Source organism: Pleurodeles waltl, chromosome 7 (assembly GCF_031143425.1).
Source record: "Pleurodeles waltl isolate 20211129_DDA chromosome 7, aPleWal1.hap1.20221129, whole genome shotgun sequence".
NCBI lineage: Eukaryota > Metazoa > Chordata > Amphibia > Caudata > Salamandridae > Pleurodeles > Pleurodeles waltl.
Genome location: NC_090446.1, coordinates 353914415 through 353930788, shown reverse-complemented (window position 1 = coordinate 353930788; position 16374 = coordinate 353914415). Strand labels below are relative to the sequence as shown.

General features: G+C 45.0%; 1 protein-coding gene across 2 annotated transcripts in view; it reads right to left on the bottom strand.

Annotated features, from left to right (window-relative positions):
- The window catches only part of PLCG1 (phospholipase C gamma 1), a 775517-nt gene that overhangs the window by 123211 nt on the left and 635932 nt on the right, over nt 1–16374 (bottom strand). For both annotated transcript variants that reach the window (XM_069243788.1, XM_069243789.1), the window contains exon 26: nt 758–982. In XM_069243788.1, the coding sequence (XP_069099889.1) occupies nt 758–982 (225 nt within the window). The remainder of the gene's footprint in view (nt 1–757; nt 983–16374) is intronic.

Genomic DNA, 16374 nt, shown 5'->3' with positions numbered 1-16374 from the left:
ACCACTTCCCTAGAGTCAGATATCTTTCCCTAAAACTGTGCAATTGTTCCCGAATTTGCCATACCTTTGGCACCATTGTAAGTCCCTAGTAAGTTTGAAAACTGTAAAACCTATTAACTCAAAATGTACACACCTGATTCCAATGATCTTGGTATCAAAGTCTCTGTAAAAGTATGTGTTATTTTTATAAATTGGTGTCTGATTTATTTATTGAATGCACGATTCACTTACTGCTAATGTGCGTGCATTGCATGCTTATCACCATCCTCTGATTAGCATAACTGCTCGCCCTCCCTACCACAAAAAAGAGCATTTGGGGTGTCATTTGTGCCTCTGTAATTCCTCTGGGGTTTGCTTGGACTCTTTGCACAATATACCTCTTTTTGATCCACTATATAAAGAGCCTGATTCCTACACTTAAGATTTTCTGGATTAACATATTGAGTCATATCAGAAAATCTGGTCCTCGCCCAGTCCTAACAGCAGTTAAAACTACCCTCTTGTGACAAATACCAAGTGCAGGCTGGCAGGTATGGTGACAACCTTGCTGAGAACCATGTTGTATGTGTTGATATAAAAGAAAAGCTTACTCTAACACTGAAAATACCAATCATTTGAAAGCTTTACACTGAACATTGATTCACACCAGTGGCAGAAACCAAATTTCATAATTGAATGTACTCTGAAGAAATTCTCTACAGCACAAGCAAAACATTTAGTTGTGTTTATCTCACACTGTGCTATGACAGCTTTTTACCTGGAGTCTGGAAGTTGAGGGCTACTAGCTGACTGCCACAGATCCACATAGGGAGTGGGTCATAGTTGGAGGAATCAAGGCGCTGGCCCTTTGGGTAGATGCGGGAAAGCTGGCGCCGGTTGTACTGCAGGAATTTCTTGCCCTTGATTTTATTGACATACTTCTCAGCTTTGGTTTCCGGAAAGGATGACATGTCTCTGTAGCAGGCCCGCTCTGTGCCAATTTCTGCAAAAATTAAACACACACACAATACTAACATGTGAAATATTTTTAGTTCCCTGGGTAAAGCTTCACAGACTTTAATACAGTTAGACACCAGAAAGCACTTTGCCTCTCACTTCTTCCAAAAAAAAAAAAAGACGCAGTCTATGATTCTACCTTTGTCATCTTTTAAGAGTGCCAATATCCTAGTAAGAAAGAGTAAATACAGAGGGTTTGTGAGAAAAGAGCTGGCAGAAATTAATGGAAGGCTAGATAGAGCTTATCAAACAAAATAATTCTTTTTTTGAGTATTATTTTCACATATTGCAGTTATTAGTCCGTGCATTTCACAACCACTGTATCCCCTTCCCGGTGTGGATAAACAAGACATTACAGCCATTTGTCACTTTAAGAATCACTCTTTCACTATGGAGGCATTTAGTAAAAAAAAAAACTCTGTCACCACTGATACGTAACGGGATTCCATATAGCTCTTCCAATGCACAACCTTATAGAAATGCAAAACATTAAGACGTATTAGTTTAAGTGGGATGGCCAACTTTACAAATAAACTTCAATCTTGAGCTACCCCATGGCATTTCATTGTGCAAATACTAAACTTTTGTTCCAACAAATCAAATTGTGGCAAGCCTAAAACCCCAGGACACCTCGTAAATGACAAACTTTGCACTAAATAGATCAACGCAAAATACATCAATGTAAATGCCTCAAGGATAGCACAAAATTGACTATGGCAACTACTACAACAAGTGTACAGAAACCAAAGTCCAGGTTTAGCCCCAGTCCTGTGTAGCAATGCTATAGACAGGCTCTTGCAAATCAATACCAACACAGCTCTACCGTGACCAATACTAAGAATTCACCACTGCATGCCAACCCACCAAGACACACTTTACCCCGATATATTTTACCCAAATCCTCTGACAAGCCTATAGCTGCACCACTGTTAAAAAGTCACAGCTTACAATCTACAGGAGACTGAACTCACATTTTCTAAGGGTAGGTTGGAAACTCCACTAATTCAACCAAACCATGAGAGGCAATGAGAATCTACAGCTTTAAATTCACCCCAATCCTAACATAGTTGGCCACATTACATTACACTTTCTTTCTCCCTCAAATCAAAAAATAAACCCCATCTCTACTGCAAGTATTAAACATATTTCATGACCAAATCCCAAACTCAATCTGCAACTCACTACGTTCAGTCTACCTAGACCTTGTAAATAGCCAGAGCTATCCTTTTTTTGGCTGCTGGTGAACTGGGGGGTAATTTGGATGCTCTGCATGGCTCACAAAAGCCATCATATAGGAACCAACCATTGTAATAAATAAATGAATAAATAAATATATTAAATATCCTTGAGTGCCAGTGCATCTGCCTTAGAAAGTGTAGGAAAGCGTCCCCACTTTTTGCCTGGTATCGGATGCAATTTTGACTGAAAGTGCACTGGGTTCCTGCTAACCACTTCCCTAGTGTTGGATATATTTCCCTAAAACTGCAATTGTTCCCGAATTTGCCATACCTTTGGCACCATTGAAAGTCCCTAGTAAATAGTACCGCTGGAACTTAGGGCATGGGTACCAAAGAGGGACCCTACGGGCTGCTGCATCTATTGTGCCACCTTCAGGGACCCCTCACCTAGTACATGCAGACTACCATTGCAGAATGCGTGTCTTGGTCCAGCTCAAAGTAAAAACACGACATGGCACAGCTGTGTGCCATTTCCTTAAACACTGCATGCAAATATATGTAAGTCACACCCACAGCAGGCCTTACAGTCCTAAGGCAAGGTGCATTATATTACCTGTGAGGACATATCTGCAAGAGCAGATATGCCCCCACTATATCTTTGCCGATTCTCAGACATAGTGAGTGAGCAGGGAAGCCATTTTAAGTACATGTGATGGACCGTGGTCAGTACGAGATCCCCAGTTATAGGATGGCTTCATTAAAAAATAGGGATGTTTGGAATCAAACATCTTGCATTTCATAAACCCTCACTGATTCCAGTGATGGATTTATTGATACATGCACCCAGAGGGCACCTTAGAGGTGCCCCCTGAAAACCTACCATCTACCTGTGTGCTGGCTGACTAGTTCTAACTAGTCTGCCACCACCAGACACAATTCTGACCCTAAGGGGTGACAGCCTTTGCTCTCGGGCAGATAGAAAAAAAAAACACTCTCCCTCAGCAGGATGACCTGTGAATCTGCATTCCCTGGCAGGGGGCTTCAAAGAAACTCGCTGCCTTTGATATGTAGATATGGCTTGCCTCAAAGGAGAGGATGCCAACCCCCTGCCGCAGGGCCCATTTGGCACCTGGGCAGGTGGGAAAATTAGTAGTCAGAGAGGCTGGCACCCCTCTCAGGTAAGTCCCACCCCTAAGGTGAGCTGCCTAATGTGGGCACAATTTCTGAAAGTCTGCCATCTTGGTGATGGCAGAACTAGGAACTCTGGGGCAGGGTTATGCCCCCTTACCACAGGAAGTGGTCCTATAGGGTGTGTAGTGACCCCCATGACTAAGTAGTACATTGGCTACTATCCTACACTCCTCAATACACACCCCCCAAAAAATAATCAGCATTTAAGGGAACCCTTGGCCCCAGGAAAGCTGATCCTGCTGACCTGAAGAAGGACGACACTCCAGAGACGCAAAAGCGAGAATTGAAGACCAGTGACTAACTCAACGCCAACTCTGCCAGCCTGACTTTTAACTTCGACAATCGTGCCAAAGTTGCCTTGTCCTCCAGGTGCTGAAACTTTCAAAAGCCCAGGAAGACTGCCAGCCTTTGTCCCAGCACAAGGGTACTCCTGTGGAGTAGTACAGCTGCGTCCCTGCAGCCTTGCAAGCACCCAAAAACTGCTAAAGAGGACTCTGGATCACCAAAACTGCCACCAGACAACACCACTGTACCCAAGCCCTCTAAACCGCATTGAAATAGGCCAGCAGTGCCAAGCTTGTCCCAGCCTCTCCAGAGACAAAGTCCATTGTGGGTTTAACCACTGCGACCTTCACTCTAAAACACCTGCAGTCTCCCTGTGCAGCCCCCTCGATCGCGAGCGCCTTCGGTGACAGCAACCCCAATGGTCCACTTCATCTCTGCATCCGGATGCCTCAGACAGAGAAGAAGAGGACCTCTGGTGTCTTTGCGTCCCCCAGACTCGTTAGACTCAGGGTCCACTTGTTGGTTCACGCGAACTGGTACCCCAGTCCATGCCTCCACCCTGTCTCTATGGGCCCCCTTCACCGTGACCGCCACCGGTGACACCCATCGGTTCAAGAACCCTCTGCACCCGGCCGCCCGCCCCATAGCCTAGAGCATGGCAAGACCTGAGCCCTCTCAGTGGCTCACCTAAACTGGACTCGAAAAGACTTCTTCGAAGAAAAACAACTTGTAACACACCGAGCCCAACACCAGATGGCGGGATGTGCACAGCATGTGTATCTGCAGCTACACATGCCATCGAACATATATATATATATATACACACATACATACATATATGAAAAATGTCACTTACCCAGTGTACATCTGTTTGTGACATGTTCCGCTGCAGATTTACATGCTGTGCACTGTTCTTGCCATCTAGTGTTGGGCTCGGTGTGTTACAAGTTGTTTTTCTTCGAAGAAGTCTTTTCGAGTCACGAGACCGAGTGACTCCTCACTTTCGGCTCCACTGCGCATGGGCATCGACTCCATCTTAGATTGTTTTCCCGCAGAGGGTGAGGTAGAAGTGGTAGAATGAGAATAGGAAAGATGTCCATGCAATGGAATAGATAAGTATGTACATAGTTTGCGCTAAAATAGTGTTTATTTACATATATACAATTTCTAATTGCAACTTAAATGGCTACAGGTTCCCGGGGAGGTGGGAGGGCGCATGGGAATCAGCAGCGGAACATGCCACAAACAGATGTACGTGACATTTTCCGTTCAATGGCATGTGTAGTTGCAGATACACATGCTGTGCATAGACTACAAAGCAGTAATCCTCCCAGAAGCGGTGGTCAGCCTGTAGGAGTTGAAGTTGTTTGAAATAAAGTTCTTAACACAGCCTGTCCTACTGTGGCTTGTTGTGTTGCTAACACATCTACACAGTAGTGTTTGGTAAAAGTATGAGGTGTGGACCAAGTGGCTGCCTTACAAATCTCTGTCATTGGTATGTTACTTAGAAAGTCCATTGTTGCTCCTTTCTTTCTAATGGAGTGTGCCTTTGGTGTAATGAGTTACTCTCTTTTAGCTTTTAGGTAACACGTTTGTATGCATTTGACTATCCATCTGGCTATGCCCTGTTTGGATGTAGGGTTACCAGCATGGGGTTTTTGGAAAGCGGCGAACACTTGTTTAGTTTTACGAAATTGTTTTGTTCTGTCTAAATAGTACATTAGTGCTCTTTTTATGTCTAATGTACGCAGTGCTCTTTCTGCTACTGAGTCTGGCTGTGGGAAGAAGACTGGGAGCTCCACAGTGTGGTTTAAATGAAACGGTGAGATGACTTTTGGCAGAAATTTGGATTTGTGCAGAGAACTATTTTATGTTTGTGTACTTGTATAAAGGGTTCTTCAATAGTGAACGCTTTTATGTCACTAACTCTTCGTAGTTAAGTGATAGCTACTAGAAATGCCACTTTCCATGTTAAGAATTGGATTTGACAAGAATGCATGGGTTCAAAAGGTGGACCCAGGAGTCGTGTAAGTACAATATTAAGATTCCACGAGGGTACTGGTGGGGTTCTTGGAGGTATGATCCCTTTTAGTCCTTCCATAAAGGCTTTAATGACTGGTATTCTAGATAGTGATTTTGTGTGTTTAATCTGCAACTAAGCAGAGATTGCAGTGAGATGTATTTTGATGGAAGAAAAAGCGAGATCTGCTTTTTGTAGGTGTAGTAAATAACCTACGATGTCTTGTATGGAGGCATCTAACGGTGTGATGTGTTTTGCTTGGCAGTAGAAAACAAATCTTTTCCATTTATTAGCATAACAATGCCTAGAGGTAGGTTTTCTTGCCTGTTTAATGACTTCCATACACTCATTTGGAAGATTTAGATAGCCAAACTCTAAGACTTCAGGAGCCAGATTGCTAGATTGACCATCACTGCATTGGGGTGCCTGATCTGTTGGTTGTGTTGTGTTAACAGGTCTGGTCTGTTTGGAAGTTTGATGTGAGGTACTACAGAGAGGTCCAACAGTGTGGTGTACCACAGTTGGCGTGCCCACGTTGGTGCTATGAGTATTAGTTTGACTCAGTTTGTTGACTAGAAAAGGAATGAGTGGGAGACGGGGAAAAGCGTAAGCAAATATCCCTGACCAATTGATCCATAGAGCATTGCCCTTGGACTGAGGGTGTGGGTACCTGGATGCAAAATTTTGGCATTTTGTATTTTGCTTTGTGGCGAACAGATCCATGTCTGGTGTTCCCCACTGGCGAAAGTATTGTTGTAATATCTGGGGATGTATTTCCCACTCGTGAGTTTGCTGGTGATCTCGACTGAGATTGTCCGCTAATTGATTGTGAATGCCTGGAATATATTGCGCTATTAGGATAATATTGTTTTGAATTGCCCAATGGCAAATTGTTTGTGCTAGGAGGCATATTTGTGATGAGTGTGTTCCCCCTTGTTTGTTTAAAGAGTACATTGTTGTCATATTGTCTGTTTTGACAAGAATGCGTTTGTAAGCTAGAAGAGGTTGAAATGCTTTCAGTGCTAGGAAGACTGCTAGCAGCTCTAAGTAATTTATTTGTAGTTGTTTCTGTTGACTGTCCCATTGTCCTTGTATATTGTGATTGTTGAGGTGTGCTCCCCACACCATCATTGATGCATCTGTTGTGAGAATGGCGTGAGGCACAGGGTCTTTTAAAAGGCCGCCCTTTGTTTAAATTTACGTAGTTCTACCATTGAAGCGAATAGTGTGTTTGCCGGTCTATCAATACTAGATCTTGGAGTTGACCGTGTGCCTGCGTCCATTGGTTTGCAAGGCACTGCTGTAAGGGGCGCATGTGTAACCGTGTGTTTGGGACAATTGCGATGCATGATGCCATCATGCCTAGGAGTTTCATCACAAATCTGACTGTGTAGTGCTGATTTGGTTGTATCTTTGGAACGATGGTGTGGAATGATTGTACCCTTTGTGGGCTTGGACTGGCAATCGGTTTTTGAGTGTTGCTCCCAAGTATTGTTGAACTTGAGATGGTTGCAAGTGTGATTTCTGGTAATTTATAGAAAACCCTAGTGTGTGTAGGGTATCTATTACGTAACGTGTGTGATTTTGAAACTGCTGCTGAGTGTTGGTTTTTATTAGCCAATCGTCGAGATATGGGAATACATGCATGTGTTGTCTCCTTATATGGGCCCCTACTACTACAAGGCATTTTGTAAATACTCTGGGGGCTGTAGTTATCCCAAAGGGTAATACTTTGAGTTGGTAATGCTTTCCTTGTATGACAAACTTGAGGTATTTTCTATGAGATGGATGGATGGGTATATGAAATCCAGTGTTGACATGTATTCTCCCTGTAAGGAAATGCCTCCTTGGCATGGTTGCCCCCTGACTTTTTGCCTTTGCTGATGCTATGTTTACAATTGAAAGTGTGCTGAGGCCTGCTAACCAGGCCCCAGCACCAGTGTTCTTTCCCTAACCTGTACTTTTGTATCCACAATTCGCAGACCCTGGCATCCAGATAAGTCCCTTGTAACTGGTACTTCTAGTACCAAGGGCCCTGATGCCAAGGAAGGTCTCTAAGGGCTGCAGCATGACTTATGCCACCCTGGAGACCTCTCACTCAGCACAGACACCCTGCTTGCCAGCTTGTGTGTGCTAGTGAGGACAAAACGAGTAAGTCGACATGGCACTCCCCTCAGGGTGCCATGCCAGCCTCTCACTGCCTATGCAGTATAGGTAAGACACCCCTCTAGCAGGCCTTACAGCCCTAAGGCAGGGTGCACTATACCATAGGTGAGGGTACCAGTGCATGAGCATGGTACCCCTACAGTGTCTAAACAAAACCTTAGACATTGTAAGTGCAGGGTAGCCATAAGAGTATATGGTCTGGGAGTTTGTCAAACACGAACTCCACAGCACCATAATGGCTACACTGAAAACTGGGAAGTTTGGTATCAAACTTCTCAGCACAATAAATGCACACTGATGCCAGTGTACATTTTATTGTAAAATACACCCCAGAGGGCACCTTAGAGGTGCCCCCTGAAACTTAACCGACTATCTGTGTAGGCTGACTAGTTTTAGCAGCCTGCCACACACCGAGACATGTTGCTGGCCCCATGGGGAGAGTGCCTTTGTCACTCTGAGGCCAGTAACAAAGCCTGCACTGGGTGGAGATGCTAACACCTCCCCCAGGCAGAAATTGTCACACCTGGCGGTGAGCCTCAAAGGCTCACCTCCTTTGTGCCAACCCAGCAGGACACTCCAGCTAGTGGAGTTGCCCGCCCCCTCCGGCCAGGCCCCACTTTTGGCGGCAAGGCCGGAGAAAATAATGAGAAAAACAAGGAGGAGTCACTGGCCAGTCAGGACAGCCCCTAAGGTGTCCTGAGCTGAGGTGACTCTGACTTTTAGAAATCCTCCATCTTGCAGATGGAGGATTCCCCCAATAGGGTTAGGATTGTGACCCCCTCCCCTTGGGAGGAGGCGCAAAGAGGGTGTACCCACCCTCAGGGCTAGTAGCCATTGGCTACTAACCCCCCAGACCTAAACACGCCCTTAAATTTAGTATTTAAGGGCTACCCTGAACCCTAGAAAATTAGATTCCTGCAACTACAAGAAGAAGGACTGCCTAGCTGAAAACCCCTGCAGAGGAAGACCAGAAGACGACAACTGCCTTGGCTCCAGAAACTCACCGGCCGTCTCCTGCCTTCCAAAGACCCTGCTCCAGCGACGCCTTCCAAAGGGACCAGCGACCTCGACATCCTCTGAGGACTGCCCCTGCTTCGAAAAGACAAGAAACTCCCGAGGACAGCGGACCTGCTCCAAGAAAGGCTGCAACTTTGTTTCCAGCAGCTTTTAAAGAACCCTGCAAGCTCCCCGCAAGAAGCGTGAGACTTGCAACACTGCACCCGGCGACCCCGACTCGGCTGGTGGCGATCCAACACCTCAGGAGGGACCCCAGGACTACTCTAAGACTGTGAGTACAAAAACCTGTCCCCCCTGAGCCCCCACAGCGCCGCCTGCAGAGGGAATCCCGAGGCTTCCCCTGACCGCGACTCTTTGAATCCTAAGTCCCGACACCTGGGAGAGACCCTGCAACCGCAGCCCCCAGGACCTAAAGGACCGGACTTTCACTGGAGGAGTGACCCCCAGGAGTCCCTCTCCCTTGACCAAGTGGAGGTTTCCCCGAGGAACCCCCCCCTTGCCAGCCTGCAGCGCTGAAGAGATCCCTAGATCTCCCATTGACTTCCATTACAAACCCGACGCTTGTTTCTACACTGCACCCGGCCGCCCCCGCGCTGCTGAGGGTGAAATTTCTGTGTGGGCTTGTGTCCCCCCCCGGTGCCCTACAAAACCCCCCTGGTCTGCCCTCCGAAGACGCGGGTACTTACCTGCAAGCAGACCGGAACCGGGGCACCCCCTTCTCTCCATTCTAGCCTATGTGTTTTGGGCACCACTTTGAACTCTGCACCTGACCGGCCCTGAGCTGCTGGTGTGGTGACTTTGGGGTTGCTCTGAACCCCCAACGGTGGGCTACCTTGGACCAAGAACTAAGCCCTGTAAGTGTCTTACTTACCTGGTTAACTTAACAAATACTTACCTCCCCTAGGAACTGTGAAAATTGCACTAAGTGTCCACTTTTAAAACAGCTATTTGTGAATAACTTGAAAAGTATACATGCAATTTTGATGATTTGAAGTTCCTAAAGTACTTACCTGCAATACCTTTCGAATGAGATATTACATGTAGAATTTGAACCGGTGGTTCTTAAAATAAACTAAGAAAAGATATTTTTCTATATAAAAACCTATTGGCTGGATTTGTCTCTGAGTGTGTGTACCTCATTTATTGTCTATGTGTATGTACAACAAATGCTTAACACTACTCCTTGGATAAGCCTACTGCTCGACCACACTACCACAAAATAGAGCATTAGTATTATCTCTTTTTGCCACTATCTTACCTCTAAGGGGAACCCTTGGACTCTGTGCATGCTATTCCTTACTTTGAAATAGCACATACAGAGCCAACTTCCTACACTCCCTGTTTTAGTAAGGGGTCTACATCTTGTAGTGTCACCATGTGAAAGTGTTCTGATTTGATGAATAGGTTGAGAGTCCTGAGATCTAAAATTGGTCTTCGTGTTTTGTCCTTTTTGGGAATAAGGAAATATAGGGAATAAACCCTTGTTCCTTTTTGATGGTGAGTTACTAGTTCTATGGCTTGTTTTGTTAATAGTGCCTGCACCTCTGTTTGTAACATTGCTAGATGTTGTGACAACAGTTTGTGCGCTCTTGGGGGAATATCTGGAGGAAAATGTGTGAATTCTATACAGTAACCATGTTGGATAATTGATAGAACCGATGTGTCCGTGGTTATGTCTGACCAATGTTTGTGGTAAAATCTTAGTCTTCCTCCCACAGGGGATGTGTGTTGGGGGAGGTTGACGGGCAAGTCACTGCTTGCAATTAGTGGAATGGTTAGTGGGCTGAAATTTCCCCCTTGACCTTGGGAATTGTCCCCTGAAGGACCCGCGAAACCCCCCTCTCTGATATTGTGATTGGTAGGTGGGTTTTGTTTGTGAGGTGGATGTTTCTGAAGGCTGTTGTCTGAAACCTCCCCTATATTGCGGATTTCTGAATGTCCCTCTGTATTGGGACAAGTAGAACGCTCCCATTGCTTTGGCCGTATCAGTGTCCTTCTTCATTGTTTCGATGGCTGTGTCCACTTGTGGGCCAAACAGTTGTTGTTGATTGAATGGCATCTTAAGGACCGCCTGTTGAATCTCTGGTTTGAAACCTGAGGATCTTAGCCAAGCATGTCATCTAATTGTCACTGCAGTGTTCACTGTTCTTGCAGCAGTGTCAGCGGAATCTAGTGCAGATCGTATCTGATTGTTCGATATTGCTTGTCCCTCCTCTACCACTTGCTGAGCCCTTTTCTGGTATTCCTTTTTCACATTCAGATCACATGCTGTGCACATCCCGCCATCTGGTGTTGGGCTCTGAGTGTTACAAGTTGTTTTTCTTCGAAGAAGTCTTTTCGAGTCACGAGACCGAGGGACTCCTCCCATTTCGACTCCATTGCGCATGGGCGTCCACTCCATCTTAGATTGTTTTCCCCGCAGAGGGTGAGGTAGGAGTTGTGTATGCTAGTAATACTGCCCATGCAATGGAGTGAATACGTATGTACATAATGAAGTTTAAAGTAATATATTTACAAATTTACAAATGTTCAAGATCAACTTCTAAACGGCTACAGGCTCCTGGGGAGGCGGGTGGGCGCATGTGAATCTGCAGCGACTAATGCCACGAACAGATGTACACTGGGTAAGTGACATTTTCCGTTCGATGGCATGTGTAGCTGCAGATACACATGCTGTGCATAGACTAGTAAGCAGTTATCTCCCCAAAAGCGGTGGTTCAGCCTGTAGGAGTTGAAGTTGTTTGAAATAATGTTCGTAGTACAGCTTGACCTACTGTGGCCTGTTGTGCAGTTAACACATCTACACAGTAGTGTTTGGTAAATGTATGAGGCGTAGACCATGTTGCTGCCTTACATATTTCGTTCATTGGAATATTTCCTAGAAAGGCCATGGTAGCACCTTTCTTTCTGGGTGAGTGTGCCTTTGGTGTAATAGGCAGCTCTCTCTTTGCTTTAAGATAGCAGGTTTGAATACACTTAACTATTCATCTAGCAATGCCTTGTTTAGAAATTGGATTCCCTGTATGAGGTTTTTGGAAAGCAATAAATAGTTGTTTTGTTTTTCGAATTAGTTTTGTTCTGTCAATGTAGTACATTAGCGCTCTTTTGATGTCTAATGTATGCAGTGCTCTTTCAGCTACAGAATCTGGCTGTGGGAAGAACACTGGTAATTCTACCGTTTGATTCAAGTGGAACGGTGAGATCACTTTTGGTAAAAATTTGGGATTTGTCCGTAGAACCACTTTATGCTTGTGTATTTGAATAAATGGTTCTTGTATGGTAAATGCTTGAATTTCACTCACTCTTCTTAGAGATGTGATGGCAATCAAAAATGCAACTTTCCATGTTAAGTATTGCATTTCACAAGAGTGCATGGGCTCAAAAGGTGGACCCATGAGTCGTGTTAAGACAATGTTGAAGTTCCATGAAGGAACTGGTGGTGTTCTTGGTGGTATAATCCTCTTTAGGCCTTCCATAAATGCTTTTATGACTGGTATCCTAAATAATGAAGTTGAGTGCGTAATTTGCAGGTAAGCTGAAATTGCAGTAAGATGTATCTTTATTGAAGAGAAAGCTAGCTTTGACTTTTGCAATTGTAGTAAGTATCCTACTATATCTTTGGCAGATGCGTGTAAGGGTTGAATTTGATTATTATGGCAGTAATAAACAAATCTTTTCCACTTATTTGCATAGCAGTGTCTAGTGGTAGGTTTCCTAGCTTGTCTTATGACCTCCATACATTCTTGTGTGAGGTCTAAGTGTCCGAATTCTAGCATTTCAGGAGCCAAATTGCTAGATTCAGCGATGCTGGATTTGGATGTCTGATCTGTTGTTTGTGTTGTGTTAACAGATCTGGTCTGTTTGGTAGTTTGACATGAGGTACTACTGAGAGGTCTAGTAGTGTTGTGTACCAAGGTTGTCTTGCCCATGTCGGTGCTATTAGTATGAGTTTGAGTTTGTTTTGACTCAATTTGTTTACTAGATATGGAAGGAGTGGGAGAGGGGGAAAAGCGTAAGCAAATACCCCTGACCAGCTCATCCATAACGCATTGCCCTGAGACTGATCTTGTGGGTACCTGGATGCGAAGTTTTGGCATTTTGAGTTTTCCTTTGTTGCAAATAGATCTATTTGTGGTGTTCCCCAAATTTGGAAGTGTTTAGTATTTGGGGGTGAATCTCCCATTCGTGGATCTGTTGGTGATCCCGAGAGAGCTTGTCTGCTAACTGGTTCTGAATTCCTGGAATAAATTGTGCTATTAGGTGAATGTGGTTGTGAATCGCCCAATGCCATATTTTCTGTGTTAGGAGACACAACTGTGTCGAGTGTGTCCCTCCCTGTTTGTTTAGGTAATACATTGTTGTCATGTTGTCTGTTTTGACAAGAATGTGTTTGTGGCTTATTATGGGTTGAAATGCTTTGAGCGCTAGAAATACCGCTAACAGTTCTAAGTGATTTATGTGAAACTGTTTTTGCTGTATGTCCCATTGTCCTTGGATGCTGTGTTGATTGAGGTGTGCTCCCCACCCTATCATGGAAGCATCTGTTGTTATTACGTATTGTGGCACTGGGTCTTGGAAAGGCCGCCCTTGGTTTAAATTTATACTGTTCCACCATTGAAGTGAGATGTATGTTTGGCGGTCTATCAACACCAGATCTAGAAGCTGACCCTGTGCTTGTGACCATTGTGATGCTAGGCACTGTTGTAAGGGCCGCATGTGCAACCTTGCGTTTGGGACAATGGCTATGCATGAAGACATCATGCCTAGTAGTTTCATCACCAGTTTGACTTGTATCTTTTGTTTTGGATACATGGTCTGTATTACATTGTGAAATGTGTGAACTCTTTGTGGACTTGGAGTGGCAATCCCTTTTGCTGTGTTGATTGTCGCTCCTAAGTATTGCTGTGTTTGACACGGCAGAAGGTGTGACTTTGTGTAGTTGATTGAGAAACCTAGTTTGTGGAGGATTTCTATGACATATTTTGTGTGTTGTGAACACCGTCTTAGCATGTTGGTTTTGATTAACCAATCGTCTAGGTACGGGAACACATGTATTTGCTGCCTTTTGATATGTGCAGCTACTACTGCTAGGCATTTTGTAAAAACTCTTGGTGCAGTTGTTATTCCGAATGGCAACACTTTGAATTGGTAATGTATCCCTTGGAATACAAACCTTAGGTACTTTCTGTGTGAAGGATGTATTGGTGTATGGAAATATGCATCCTTTAGGTCTAGTGTTGTCATGTAGTCTTGTTGTTTGAGCAGTGGGATTACGTCTTGTAATGTAACCATGTGAAAGTGATCTGATTTGATGTAGGTATTTAATGTTCTGAGATCTAGTATAGGTCTCAGACTCTTGTCTTTTTTGGGTATCAGAAAGTACAGGGAGTAAACTCCTGTGTTTATTTGTTGTTTTGGTACTAATTCTATTGCTTCATTCTGTAGCAATGCCTGAACTTCTAGTCCTAGAAGATCTATATGTTGTTTTGACATATTGTGTGTTTTCGGTGGTACGTTTGTAGGGAATTTGAGAAATTCTATGCAATAACCATGCTGGATAATTGCTAAGACCCAAGTGTCTGTTGTTATTTCCTCCCAATGTTTGTAAAACTTGGTTAGTCTCCCCCCCACAGGTGTTATGTGTTGGGGATATGTGACATTGAAGTCACTGCTTGTTTGGAGGAGTTTTGGGACTTTGGAATTTTCCTCTATTCCTTTTAAATTGTCCCCCTCTATATTGTCCCCGAAAACCTCCCCGCTGATACTGGCTCTGGTAAGTGGGCTTTGTTTGTGAGGTTGTGGCTTCTGTGGTTTGCCCTCGAAACCCCCCTCGAAATTGTGTCTTTCGAAATGTGCCTCTGCTCTGTGGGGAGTAGAGTGCGCCCATGGCTTTGGCCGTGTCAGTGTCTTTCTTAAGTTTTTCGATCGCAGTGTCCACCTCCGGCCCAAACAACTGCAGTCCGTTGAATGGCATATTCAGCACAGCTTGCTGTATCTCTGGTTTAAATCCTGATGTACGCAGCCATGCATGTCTCCTTATTGTTACTGCTGTGTTGAAAGTTCTAGCAGCTGTGTCTGCAGCATCCATTGCTGACCGTATCTGATTATTGGAGATACTCTGTCCTTCTTCTACTACTTGCTGCGCTCTTTTTTGGAACTCCTTGGGTAAATGTTCAATAAAGTGTTGCATCTCATCCCAATGGGCCCTATCATATCTGGCTAACAAAGCTTGCGAATTTGCAATACGCCACTGGTTTGCTGCCTGTGCCGCCACCTTTTTGCCTGCAGCATCGAATTTTCGACTTTCTTTATCTGGAGGTGGTGCATCTCCTGAAGTATGAGAGTTGGCTCTTTTGCGCGCTGCTCCCACCACAACAGAGTCTGGCGTTAGCTGTTGTGTAATGTACACTGGGTCTGTTGGTGGCGGTTTATATTTTTTATCTACTCGGAGTAATGGCTCTCCCTTTAACAGGCTCCTCAAACACTTGTTTGGAGTGTTTTAGCATTCCGGGTAGCATAGGAAGACTCTGATATTGGCTGTGTGTGGATGACAGTGTATTAAAAAGAAAGTCGTCCTCAATGGGCTCTGAATGAAGGCTGACATTATGAAATGCCGCTGCTCTTGACACCACCTGTGCGTAGCCTGTACTATCCTCTGGTGGCGATGGTCTAGCTGGATAGCATTCCAGACTATTATCTGACACTGGTGCGTCATAAAGGTCCCATGCGTCAGGGTCATCTTGACTCATTCCTGTATGAGTTGGGGATTGCATCATTGGTGGAGTGGCTACCGGTGATGGTTGCGGAGAGTGATGTGGGGATGGTCGCGGTGTTACTTGTTTAGCCACCTTTGCGTGTGGCTGTTTGTCCTTGTCTTGGAAGGCAAGCTTGCGTTTCATTTTGACTGGAGGAAGAGTGCTGATCTTCCCTGTATCTTTAGGAATAAAGAGCCGTCTTTCTGTGTGATCTGGCTCTATTGTCTCTAATTCCTGTCCAAATCTATGTGTTTTCATTTGTGTGGACAGTCCTTGTTCCTCAGTGTAGGAACTTGTTTTCGGTTCCGAGGCCGGCTGTTTCGGTACCAAAACTTTTTCGGCTGCTTTTTTCGGCTCCGACGAAACCTTCTTTACTTTCGGCGTCGTGCTCTCTCGGTGCCGACCCGTTTCGGTGCCGCTGTCTCGGTGCCGAATCTTCTCTGAGCCACTATCTCGGGCCCGAGATTGCTGTGTGCCGGTATCTCGACCGGAGTCGGATGACTTCGACACCAGCTCGCCCTTTTTCGGTGCCGATGAACGGTCACCTATTTTTCGGGTTAAGCCATGGCCTGTTGGCGGTGGCGTCCCCTGGGCTTTAGCGGTCTTCTCGTGAGTTCTTTGTTTCGACGTCTTACTCACGGTTTTCGGCGTTTCCTCGAGATCGATCTCCTCGGAGTCCGAATCCTGGGTGGAGAATGTTTCTTCCTCCTCCTCGAAACGCTCTTGTCCTGTCGGCGCCGACGCCATTTGCAGTCTTCTTGCTCTT